The following is a 13,025-nucleotide window of genomic DNA, read 5'->3' as shown; positions in this document are numbered from 1 at the left end:
TCTCTATCCCATGAAGAGAAAGCTTGTCCCCTGAAGACAAGTTCAGGAAGTAAGGAGGATAGACCCTCTGGAGTAAAATAGGATCGTGACTCCCATCTCATTGTAGAAGATAAGCGGAGGCATGAGGAAAAGAAGACTCATTTGCCGCATAGGAGAGAGGAAGCCCCTCGTGGAGTAGGTAGAGATTACAGAAGAGGGTATGGTGAAGGTGGGAGATCTGAGACACGAGAGAGTAACAACCACCTTTCTGATTACTCTAATCGTATCAGGGACTCTCATAGGTACATCAACACGAGGGAAAAGTCTAGCAAAGACAACCGCAGGTCTCCGCCTAGATCTACCAGGAGAGCTCGGTGAGGTCTGAGTCTGACTCCTGTTGGTGTCGGATCCCGCAATTCGGATCTGGCTCGGAAATGTTAGGATCTGGGAAGTAAAGTGGGCCGTAAAACTGGTCCATGCAATGAGGTGGAAAGCCCATTAGGTTTAAACCCGACTCGAATGTAACGTCGGAATCTGCGAAGTAAATCAAGTGCGGGACATACGGAAGTCGCGGATTTAAGAAGATTTGAAACAGAAATAAATAATGAGGGCGTGATTCGCGGCTAGATTGGTGATAACGGATTTCGACAATGTAATTATAAATAGGGGTTAGAAATCATTGTAAAGGGGGAGACTTTTTTGGAGCAATAAACAGAGATATATACTTTACTTCTTGGCTTTCTTTTTGACGATTAGTATTCAAATCATCTAAGCTAGACGACCCGATACATATCTCGAAATTTGTATTGCGGATTCCGGCATCCACAACTCCCACTTCCAAAGGTCTCATCAGCCCTGCAGAACTTCATTCAACGAAGGAAATCATACTTCCTCCCACAATGCAGCTTATGTGCGGAGAAGTCATTGCTTATCCTCAACTAGGGATATGGTATCAGAGCTCCGGGTTGAGGAATAAGAGACAAACAGAGGAATAAGAGACATGTTTATCTATAAGGGAAAGAGAAAGGTCAGACTACAGAGAAGAACAAGCTAAGGGAAAAGAAAAGGTTAGATCTGAGTCAAGAGAGAAGAAAGGTTCATGTTGGAGATGTGGACAAAAGGGACATGTCAAGAAAGTGTGCTTCCTAAAGAACAAGAACAAGTCAAGGGAGAAGTCAGTGGAAAGATATGAAGAATCATCAGCGCAAAATACTGTTTCTGGTGGGTTTGTGTTCAAGGTTTCAGAAGTTGGTGCTCAAGCAAGTAAAGAAAGTTCTAAAGAATGGATTTGTGACATAGGTTGTATTTCTCATATGAGCTCAAGAAAAGAATGGTTTGAAGACTTGGTAGTTTCAGAATCTGGAAATGTGTCGATGGCTAATGACACTACTTCACAGGTTCAAGGGATTGGAAGTGTGAGAATTTTGAATGAAGATAGAACAATAGTCTTGTTGACTAATATCATGTATGTTCCATGCATGTCAAAGAATCTCATATCCTTAGGAACACTTGAGAACAAGGATGCTGGTTTAAATCCAAGAATGGGATTTTAAAGATCTTTAAAGGGATGCATAACACTGATGAAGGCTGAAAGAGTTGAGACACTATACATGCTAAAGGGGAAAGCAGTAACAGCTTGTACAAGAATTGAACAGGGACCAAAAGAGGAGACAAAGATGGGGCACATCAAACTTGCTCACATAAGTCAAAAGAGTCTCAAGAGTCTGGTCAAGACATGGTGTATAACAAAACAGAAGATTGGTGAAATAAAACCTTCACACAAAAGCTAACTTCACAAACAAGCTAACCAACGTTTAACACCAAAATATCACAGTGGAGGATTCAGTCCATGAACTATCTCACTAGCCTATTGCAAGTTTGCAACTATCCAAGTAAGAATGAGAAAAGAATACTTACATTAATGCTAAGTTTGTTCTTCTTCTCCTTCTCTAGTAAGACCCATCCATAGATTGGGGAGAAGTCAAAGTCCTCCAAGGCTTTGACAAGACTTGTCTCACCAAGATAGGTGGACCAATCATCCCAAAAATTTTGTTGGAATTGAGCTTTGTTGGTGAAGGTTGAATTAGTGAAAGATGCATAGAGTGTGGCAAGCTCTTCTTGAGAGATTTCCCTTTGTACAAAATTGGGATGTGATGTTGCTTGTAAGGAGGAGGAAACATCACAAGGGATCTCTATTTTGGGATGGATTTTTCTGATTTGATATTCTTCTTCGAAACATCAAAGAGTGGGATCTCCTTCAACACTTGTTTACCCTACCATAAACACTAAAGCTTTCTCTAAGACAAAGATCTGAGCAGTTTGAGACGATGGAGCTAAGACATCAAAGTAGCAGCTTTTAATTCTTCTCCATCTTTTCATCATCGATTTGTGCATCAAAGGAAGTTGCAAGATCACGCAAGGAGTTTTGAGCCAAGTCCACCCAATGTTTGTATTTGACAGCTTCTGCTGGAATGTAGAGGTTTGAAGATATTCCCTCGATGAAAGATGCAAAAAAGTTGGAGTTCTTCAAGGGTTTCACTACCACTTTCTTCAAACTGACGGCTGGGGGTGAAAGAAAGTAGGAACAAAGAAGAGAAGCCATGATGAAAATTTGAACAAATTCTGAACAAATTCGAAATGTTTCTACCAGAATTACCCAAACAAAACCAAAAAAACAAATATTATACCCGAAAACGAGAAATAAAATTATATATTTAGAAAATCTTAGTTATATTTAGTTATAATTTTATAACCAAAAATATCAAATTAACAAAAATGTCAATAATAATTTATATATCTAAAAATATTAGTTATATTTGTCAAAATTGTACAATTGTTTGCAAAATTTAACCAAATTTAACTAAAATCAAACAATTTTTAGTTTTTTTTTTAAATAAAAAATTTCTTACCGATCCGAACCCGATATCTACCCAAACCGAATAGTCATAAACCTTGAATGGATGATAAACTCTCGTACCTGAATTATTCCATCCGAAGCAAATCCGATCCGAAACCTAAAGCACAAGTATAGGGCATAACCAAATACATTTGAGAAAATTTGTTAAATTTAATACATATGGTAGTTGAGAAAATGAAAAAAATAATTGAGAAAATGAGTATAGTACATGTGCCCCACCTCTCGTCTATGTCCGCCAAGAGTATAAATTGAAATTTTTTAAAAAACTCATTTGACAAGAAATCATAAAGATTATAGTTGAATTCATTTCTAGAAACGATATACATAAATTTAAGTTTACGATTGATAACTTCAACTATCGTATTTTAAAAGTGTATAAACTATTGAAATGAAAATGATGCATACTAAGAAGTTGGAAATTTACATAAATTTATGGCTAATTTTATTACGAAGTTATAAATGATACAACAACATGATAATTAAAAAACATAACATAATAATTGTTTGACATAATTAGAGTTAGAGATAAAAGAATTGTTTGATATAATGAGTTCGAGACAAATTCTAACGAAAATCAATACTTATAATTTATAAAACACTAAAACCATACATTATCTATTTAGTTTTTTGATATTTATGATGTTATTGGGAGTTGTGACCATAGTTTATAAAATAATTTTGAAAATTTTATTATCTAACTATCTTATTGAACTTTGTTAATTTTTATATTGAGCCGATTCGGATCGGCATAATTTATTATTTTATTATATTTATTAATTTATCGAATTAATTTATAGACGTTTTACTGTATGGTGGTTGAGAGTTATAGAATGACTATTTTGTAAGGTGAAAAAATAACTGTGGAGGTTGTTGTTGGGAAACAATTGACGCATTAGAGTTAGACCATCAACAAATTTAAATAATTTCAATTGATGTTATAACATGTAAGTGAAAAATAAATTAATTCTAATGATAATAAAATGAAAAAAAAACTTTTTATTCACTTTCAATTCACTTTTGGAACACAACTTAATAGTTAAAACAACAGTAGATTCTGGTTGAAGATGTTAGTTTTTTTTTTTTGACATCTTTGGATCGACAAAACCCGATCCATTACCAATCCCTACTACACGGGGTAACGTGACTTAGTGGAGTCGAACTCCGGTGGGGAAGATGAAGTCAAATGGACTTAACCACTTGACTAAAAGCACATCCCCTCAAGATGTTAGTTTTAAATTTGTATATTTTAAAAATTTGTATGATTCTAAAAAATCGGTGAGATCAAAATGATATGAAATCATTTGTATCAATGCACTCTGCATATGCCAAAAAAAAAAAAGTAAAAAAGAAAAAAACTAGTACAGTTTATAGTTCGGTTTGTGCTAGTATTAAAATCTTAGATTCGTTAATAAGTTCGGTTTGAAACACCAATGAATCTAAGATCCCATATTAAATAAAGTTCCTTGTCTTCTCAATATAAAATGTAAGACTTGGTTTAATACATGTTAACCCAAATTCTTATAACATATAAGACTTGAATAAATGTGAACCCTTTTTTCTTAGGGTGAGTTAGCTCAGAGGTAAAAACAGAGAGGCAAATTAGCGCAGAGGTAAATGGCTGTCTTGTCTCCAAGTAACAGAAAATCAGCTTCACTTCTCGCCTTCTCATTTGCAATAATAACGAAAAAACCAGTAGCTTACGTATCCATGCGAGTGGGATAACATTGTTGACTTTTTTGGCAAAAAGGACGAAGCGACATCTCTGAGCGGGACGTGACAGTTACGCGGCAACAGAAGAAAGGAGGCGACGTCTATTTAATGCAAACCTGCAGACTGTCTAAGTAGATCTGTGGATATCTACAATAGAACAATAGATGTTTGGCAAATATACATGAAGGAGGCGACTTCTATTTAATACAAACATGCAGATTGTCTAAGTAGATCTGTGGATATCTACAATAGAACAACAGATGCTTGGCAAATATACATGAAGGAGGCGACTTCTATTTAATACAAACCTGCAAATTGTCTAAGTAGATCTGTGGATATCTAAAATAGAACAACAGATGCTTGACATATATACATGAATAGATACATATCTAAGTAGGTCTAAGTAGATCTGTGGATATCTAAAACAAACAATAGATGCTTCACAAAATATACATGAATAAATATAGATCTACAGGGGAAGTTGAATATCTAAACTCAAATCTTTACTTGAAAAAAAAATTGAACAGTAAGATATGTATCAACATTAAGTGAAAATAAAGAGAATAAATAGATGTCTACAAAAAAAAGATGCACATCAAAATACAAATTTATAAATTAGAGATGTGAATCTAAGTAGATCTATGGATCTAAGTAGATATGTGGATATCCACAATAGAACAATAGATGTTTGGCAAATATACATATACACGCATATTTGTCTCGGAAGAAACAAAAAAAATTGTTGCGTTTCTTTTAACGCGTGAGGCTAAAAACGGAAAGATGATGGGCTAATGTTGCTATTGTTTTAAACTCCGACAAGATTTTACCAAAAACTAATTTAAGTCCAGATTTATACTTTTGAGCTAATTATCTCTTTTTCTTATCTGCAACTTGATCATTCAACATAAATGAGAAATCCCAAGGAATTCTTCAATAGACAAATACACACTTTCTTGTTTTAGTTCTTGTCACCATTGTAAAAGAGAACAGTACCCTTTAATTTATGCAGAACAACAGAAACAAATTCCAAATACATTTTTTTTTTTTTTTTTGACATCTTTGGATCGACAAGGCCCGATCCATAGTCAATCCCTACTACGTGGGGTAACGCGATTTAGTGGAGTCAAACTCCGGTGGGGAAGGCGGAGTCAAGTGGACTTAACCACTTGACTAAAGGCACATCCCCCAAATACATTTTGTTTAGTAGCCAAAATAAGATAAATTGGTCTACAAGTGACGTACGAGGGTTTATAAGTGAAATTAAACAATGACAATTGTATTCCGCTGATTAACAACATGAATCAATATCATGAATAAATCTCTTTCATGCACTGAATTACGACTCATGGAAATACGTGAAAACTAAATTTGCTTGAGAAATTGTAAGTGTGATTTAATAGTAGCTTAAACAAAACCTAATTCGAAACATTTATCAAAAGATTTTTTTAAAACATTTATCGATTTTTTTTATAAGTTTACATAAAAATGAAAATTAAATCGTGCGCAAAATGCACTAATTAAATAAAAATCTTCCATAACATAACGGCATCCTAATGAAAAGGACAACGTGAAAGCGTTATTTCTTTCGCTATAAAATAATCTTTGGTCTTTTCGTACTTCAACGTGTTCTCAACAAGACATATTATATACTATAAATGAGAAAATTGAAGTTGGATCAATTCAGATTTCATACAAGAAATTCAGGAGTCAGAATAGCATCTTCTACGTCCAAACACGACAACACGTGTATACACCTATAAGTCTACTAAGAAACGTTGTTAATGAATCAAAATCAATATTTTTCTTAGTCTCTGATTTGGAAGTCGACGTACGACATAACCCACTAACCTTATAAGTTTATGTTTCTCTACATATAAATACAAAAATTTATCAAACTTATAAAAGAGTTTCGACGACCAACAAAATGATCAAAAGAAAAGAAACATATATATACGTTGTTTGGTTATAATGTTGATTGTTCTCTTGTTCTTTGCACCATCAACACATAATCTTCACTCGATGACCATCTAATCATAAATCTCTCAATACAAGTAAGTTTCGAATTATGAAAAACCTTTTCTTTCGTCTGTCGATTTGGATTTCTATTTCTTAGAAATTACTTTGAAAAGCTTTGTTTTGTTGGAAAAGAAATAGGAGAAGAGGTTGTTTGGGATCAAAAACAATAAGCTACTGTAGAGTGTAGATGACCCATAAAAGACAAAATAAATTTAAAATGTCCTCTAAATAAATCATGCCACAAGCAAAGTAACCAATTTCCTACCATATATACTCATCTTCATTTTGAGTTGATTCTTTTACTCAAGCTATGCTTCCGCATTAGTGAGCCTAATTATTTATTTTTCTTAATGTTGCCCACAATATAGTACTTTAAAATAAGCAAATCTCTTACCAAACTTAAAAAAAAAACTATGTAGACGTAAATAGTATTTAATTTGGGAAATAAATTTAGTGTAAGGTCAGAATTTCGGATGAATCCCAAATATTCCGCATTTAAATATAGTAAGATTTTTAAAATTGATATAATAAAATAAAAACGAATTAATGTTTTAAAAAAAAATTAAAAGCATTTAAGTCAAAATGGAATTAATTGGGAGCATATCATAATGCAATTGATTCCTCAAACAGCTCAACATTTCAAAATGTCGAATCATCCGCTCCTCCTCCTCCTCCAGTAGAAGCTAGCTCCTTCCTTCTCAATTATGGCGACTTCTGCTTTCAATTCAACGATGAAGCGAACGACGTCGCTAGCCAAATCCTCAGAGAGTGGCGACGATTCTTCTTACTCTACACGGAGGTCTGCTTCGAGAAGACACCGGAGTTTGAGCCGTTTCTCTCACCGCATGCCGGATCCAGAGATCGAAGTGACTCCGATGAGGAAGGGAAAGTTTGTTAACACCGTGAGAGGTTCTGGATTCGGTGAAATTAGTCTTGATGATTTAGCTGTTGAGTTTTTTGAATCGTTTTCCGGTGAGAGTGAGATTAGTAGCGGAGAAAGAGGACGATCTGGTTTAAGAAAGTCTGGTGGTGGTAGCGGCGGAGGTGAAGGAGAGGTGGAGAATTCTCTAAGGAGGGGACGGTCTGTTTCTAGGGTTTGTTCTGGTGGTAACGGTGGTTTACGGAGGTTGGGGGCTGATACTGAAAGCTCGAGACGGCGGAGGTCGTTGTCTAGACAGCCGGAAAGTAATAATCGTGGTGGTTCAGTTAGGGTAGATCCGGTGAGCAACAATTCGAGCCGGCGGAGGTCGGTTTCTAGACAACCGAGGGAGAAGGTTAAGACAGAGAACGGTGGTGGTGCAATTGGGGGAGATTGTGAAATCGCGAATTCAAGGCGGGGACGGTCGATTTATGTTGTCCGTCGTCGGATTGAGAATTCGGAGGTAAAACACTTTTGTGATTGCTTACTTTGTTGTTTGATGATATCTTTCTTATTATATAGTTTCTCTTGGGCCCTCTTGAGTGGTGTGATGTGATGCAATTTATGAGGAACCTATTTACCTTTTTAGTTAGAATTGGAACTTTAGTAGAAAGCTATAATTATCAAAATCCATTACAATTATGAGACAACTTTGTAGCAACAGGACCATAATTACAACTTTATGAATCATATAAACAATTGTAGCATTTACCATCTTAAATTAAATCAGTAAGAGCAGTGTATGAACATTTTCATTGTTGTGTGCATTTGGCTTGTTGGTAATGAGTAGTGATTTGTATTTGGGTAGTGTATTGTATATTGGAGGAGTGTGATCGACATGAATTATTTTACATTTGCAGAGTGATGTAGATCAAGTTCAGTATTCAAGCAGTTCAAGGGATGTGAAAAGCTTCATAAGTGGAAAGAGTCAAAATAGTGGTTCTCAGAAATCTGTGGCTTCAGATAATAGACAAGGTCTTAGGAGGTCTTTTAGTCAAAATCCAGTCAAATACCATGATGGCTACTCTGTAAGTCTAAATATACTTTGGTTTTATGGTATTCTATCCTTGTTTAGAAATCGTTTTGTTGGTTAATCTTTTTGTGTATGATATATTCTGGTCTAACTCCATACGCTAGAAATGTTATAGTTTTTGTTACTGATGGGGAAAAATTGTCTGGGATGTTACAGAGCCAGTCTTCTGCAGTCACAGATGATGAAGGAAAGGATTCCAGCTCTACCAAGCATGGAACTGAGAGGATAATTCGAACAGTATATGCCCAAAATAAGGTTTGTGGGTATTCAACCAACTATTATTTTTTATTTATTTTTCTCAGCACTACATTAACTTACTTATATATGAGTGCTCACTCTCTGCTTGAAACCATTCTAGTCCTATAAAAAGGATAGATCTTTCTGGATGTTGCTTTAAACTGAGAGAATCTGAATGAATAAGATTTTATAATGGTTAATTAGATATGATGACTAAATTTAACAATATCCTATGACTGTTTTTATTGTTGTATTATTGTTGCTTTAATGAACATGTTAAACAGGCAACACCAAAGAAGAGAGAATCTTTGGGGAACTCCGAATATGGTTCCCAGCGGAAATCCCATGATGATCACCGTGCTGTCTCCACATTTACGAATGGTTATGCAACAAAATTGCAGGAGGTACAACTTCTATATGCATCTATTTGGTAGTTTCTTTCATTGAGGAATCAATGACCAAATATACAACACTTCTTTTCCCCTTGAATTGACAGTCTGAGGAGCGCAAGCGAGATTTGCTGGCTGAGATTATGTTGGAGGAGGAGCGTGGTAGAGAGCTCTCTATGAACTTGAAAGAGTTACTTACTGAAAATAGTTCTGAAGCTGAGGAGAAGCCGTTGCGGACGCGAAAGGTGAGTATTACAACTCTCAGAACAGCATATGTTCCTCTTCAGGTTGGCTCTTTGCATGAAAAAGATAAAAAAAATTCTTTCTTTTTCTGACAGAGGAGCAAGGACCGGAGCAGCAGGATGTCCATGTGTTTGGCAGATGAAGCAGAGCAATTCATTGACGAATTCATTTCAAACATAGAAGACACAGACTTTTCATCACTGGAGGATGAGAGGAGCGAAAGTAGTTCAAGTTTTGGGATGATAAAAACACAAAGCTCTCAAGGCACCACTGCTCTGAAGAGTATTCCTGTTGAAATGGACGGTGTTATGCTTCCATGGTTGCAATGGGATACTCCAGACGACACTTCTGCTGCTGCATTGGCATGCCTTAACAAGTCGCCACACACCCCAAATACAAAATCTCTTCTCTGGGAGTCGGACACAACTCAGGTAACAATGCTTTTTGCCCTTACGGGTCTAAAACTATCACTTGATTAGATAGATGACTCGTAGAAAGATTCTGGTTTGTATATTCTCTGAAACGAATGTGTTTGGATAGGATGCATCGAGTGGGCAAGGGATGAGCATTGGTACCATAAGTAGCAGAGGAAGCTGGAGCCCATATGAGTCAGTCACAAAACCTGTGAAGCCCATAAAAACACTAAAGATAGATGTAGCCGAGTATCTGAAGCGACCTAACAGCTCCGATATTCTAAATGAAACGTGGAAGCTAAGGCACAGAATCAGTTCGGGAAGTCTTGTGCTATGTAGCCGCTCATTGATCTAAGACTTGGTGACCGCAAGCAGTTATAGGTCTGTGTTTTCGTAATCGTCCTTTGAACCACAAAGAGTCAAAGACATGTCTCTGTACAGATTAATTGTGGTCTCTTTGTTTAGGTCGGAGTCGTCTGACTAGTTAAGCGTTAAGTTAACGGCAACTATGCACAGATTTATTACAATATTTTGAATGCCAATGTCTATGAAATCGAGACCTAAGAAATATGGTTTTATTATTGGCTCACAACTGCAAAATCGTAGCAGAGACACAATTGCAAAGTCACTGTACATGTTAAGCTAAGAAAGTAATGCTTGAAGTCCATGAATTTTTCAAGTTAACAAAGTAAATGATTATAGAGTGCATGAATTTGTCAAGATTCATGTTTTTAATATCAAAAAGAACGAAAACAATCAGATTTATGAATTCTTTTTAAACGCTTTTGCAAATTTTCAAGATCTATGAAGAAGTTATCGGCGGGTTAAGTCTTAGACACTCTGCCTCGCATACTTTTATTTTCTTAAACTTTCCTCTGCAACAATGACAATTCCATAAGAAGCTAAAGCTGCTGCAACGTGTTCGAACACACGGTGACTTATATATAACTATTTTGCTTGCGTCAATATCCTCCACCATGTTTTCACCTACAAAAAATCGTATAATTTTGATTTTTAATTAGTGATAAATATGTTGATGATCAACGAGGATATGTATACACAACATACATTCATGAAGGACAAAAGAGGAAACGAAGATGATGCAAAAGATAGCGAAATGTGATGATGATGACATTTGTAGTGATTCTTCTTGCAAAAAAAGGTTTAGTTGTTTGATTTAGTAAGGCTTGACTATATATATGTAAATAAGTATGTAATTAACCATATCTCGTATGTTAATCTCATAAATCCTGTTAGATTTGTTTGATTATCAATCAACCAAATGTCGACTAAAATTAGTTTAATTAAATCATACTAATACAGAAAAGAAGATGACAAAACGAAATTTGATACTTGTAGTTATTAGATCTTTTGCATGCATGTGTCTTTTTTATTAAATGTAATAAATCCTTACTTTAAAATAATCATCCTATTTATATATTTATTAACATAAAAAATATATATTATGTTTTACTTATATCCTTAGCATTTACGTAAGAAAATATCTTTAATTTAGTTATTAGATAGTTCGTAGTTGTTTAAAGAAAAAAATGTTAAGAATGCCTGCTATGATATACAATGTAAAGTTAACAGAGTAATTGATTATGGAGTCCATGAATCTATCAAATTAGTAAAGTACAGAGAAAAATAATTAAAAAATGTGTTTTTCATTGGAAAATCTCGAGTTAAAAATCAAACTAATACACGAAAAACAAAAAACCGTAGAAATTTCATGTTTTCTTTAACCAACCAAAAATTTGAGAATAGTAATTGTTGGAGCCACATATTCATATTATTTTTATTGCGCGAAAAATGTGTGAAACCGTAACAATTAAGGTATTTCTAGTTGTTGTAATTTTGTCGTAGACCTCTAGAAGTTACTATGAGCTAAATATGATTGGCATATTTGTTGGAATCACATATATATTTTTCTTATGATAAAAGAAAGCCACATATATGGCTACAAAATTCATATATTTATCAAAAAGGACGAAAACAATCAGATTTATGAATTCTTTTAAAACGTTTTTGCAAGTTTTCCAGATCTATGGCCTAGGTGGAGGTGGGTTAAGTCTTAGACACTCCTTCTCGCATACTTTTATGTTCTTTGAACAAAACGGATATTTCCCTCTGCAGCAATGACAATTCTTGAATAAGCTAAAGCTACAACGTTTTCGAACACACGGTGATAGATATATAACTATTTTGCTTGCGTTAAGATTCTCCTCCATGTTTCCAATTTCACCTACGAAAAATAATAGATATCTTAAAACAATTGTGGTAAATATGTTGATGAATAACTAACTATAGAGTTATTTATTATCAAAAAAAAAAAAAAAACTATAGGGTTATTTAAAAATAAGGTATTAAAAGTGTGCACTGTGGTACTTTTCACTCTTTCACTATAGTAACGCCTGTTTCCGTATCTCTCTCATCAAAATTGCCTGTTTTTATAAATTTCCCATAACTATCTGGACACATCATACATTCATGAAGAGCAAACAATGATACGATGATGATGCAAAAGATAGCGAAATGTGATGATAACATCGTAGTGATTCTTATCTCAAAGAAATAAGAAATGTTTTGTTGTTTGATTTGGCATGACTATATATATATATATAGCTTCTTCTTTTTTTTTTCGTAAGACATTCCCAAAAGGTTTACAATTTGGACAAAACCACTGTTTTCGAAAGTGGTAAGAAAAAATCGGTACTTGTTCTATATATTTTTTTTTTCACTGAAAGATTTTCATTATATAATACAAAAGACGGATACAAGGGTGGAATGCGTTTTTGGAATACGGTTTTGAAATACAAAAGCCGGCGGAAAACAAAGATATCCCCGGAAGCTAAAGCCCGATACACGGGAAACATAAGATAGGACTAAAGTCAAAAAGTTAAGCTCTCGAAATCATCGGGAAAGTCGGACGAGAACAATAGACGCGGAACTAAGAGCTCAAAAGTCGCAGACTAAAAGACCTATAACCGCAAACGGAGTAGAACCAAGGATAGAGGAAACCGCGAAGAAATAACCCAACTAAAAACGAATATCCCGAGAAAAGAAAACCACAATCGCGAATCTTAATCCTAACCACCTAGTCTTCTACCGAACAAGTCTAAATCTAGAACTTTGCATCCCCACAAAAGGTTAGTCTTACAAGAACAGA

General features: G+C 34.8%; 3 protein-coding genes across 3 annotated transcripts; 1 reads left to right on the top strand and 2 right to left on the bottom strand.

The window, feature by feature from the left end:
- The first annotated feature begins 7,226 nt into the window (after positions 1 to 7,226).
- Positions 7,227 to 10,424, top strand: LOC9300134. The gene is made up of 7 exons (XM_002865742.2): positions 7,227 to 8,004; positions 8,402 to 8,569; positions 8,731 to 8,829; positions 9,096 to 9,215; positions 9,308 to 9,445; positions 9,539 to 9,874; positions 9,984 to 10,424. Exons 1-7 carry the CDS (start codon positions 7,327 to 7,329, stop codon positions 10,209 to 10,211), a joined length of 1,767 nt encoding a protein of 588 aa, XP_002865788.1. The 5' UTR covers positions 7,227 to 7,326; the 3' UTR covers positions 10,212 to 10,424.
- Positions 10,425 to 10,658: 234 nt separating this feature from the next.
- LOC9300133 (EMBRYO SURROUNDING FACTOR 1-like protein 11) lies at positions 10,659 to 10,991 on the bottom strand. Its single transcript, XM_002864011.2, has 2 exons — positions 10,925 to 10,991; positions 10,659 to 10,843 (listed from the first exon to the last, which is right to left on the bottom strand). The coding sequence occupies exons 1-2, from the start codon at positions 10,989 to 10,991 to the stop codon at positions 10,659 to 10,661; spliced, it is 252 nt and encodes an 83-aa protein (XP_002864057.1).
- Positions 10,992 to 11,849: 858 nt separating this feature from the next.
- On the bottom strand, positions 11,850 to 12,095 carry LOC9301862 (EMBRYO SURROUNDING FACTOR 1-like protein 11). Its single transcript, XM_021027691.1, has one exon. It carries the CDS (start codon positions 12,085 to 12,087, stop codon positions 11,902 to 11,904), a length of 186 nt encoding a protein of 61 aa, XP_020883350.1. The 5' UTR covers positions 12,088 to 12,095; the 3' UTR covers positions 11,850 to 11,901.
- Positions 12,096 to 13,025: the final 930 nt, after the last annotated feature.

Source organism: Arabidopsis lyrata, assembly GCF_000004255.2.
Source record: "Arabidopsis lyrata subsp. lyrata unplaced genomic scaffold ARALYscaffold_8, whole genome shotgun sequence".
Taxonomy (NCBI): domain Eukaryota; kingdom Viridiplantae; phylum Streptophyta; class Magnoliopsida; order Brassicales; family Brassicaceae; genus Arabidopsis; species Arabidopsis lyrata.
This window is presented reverse-complemented; position numbering and strand designations above follow the sequence as displayed.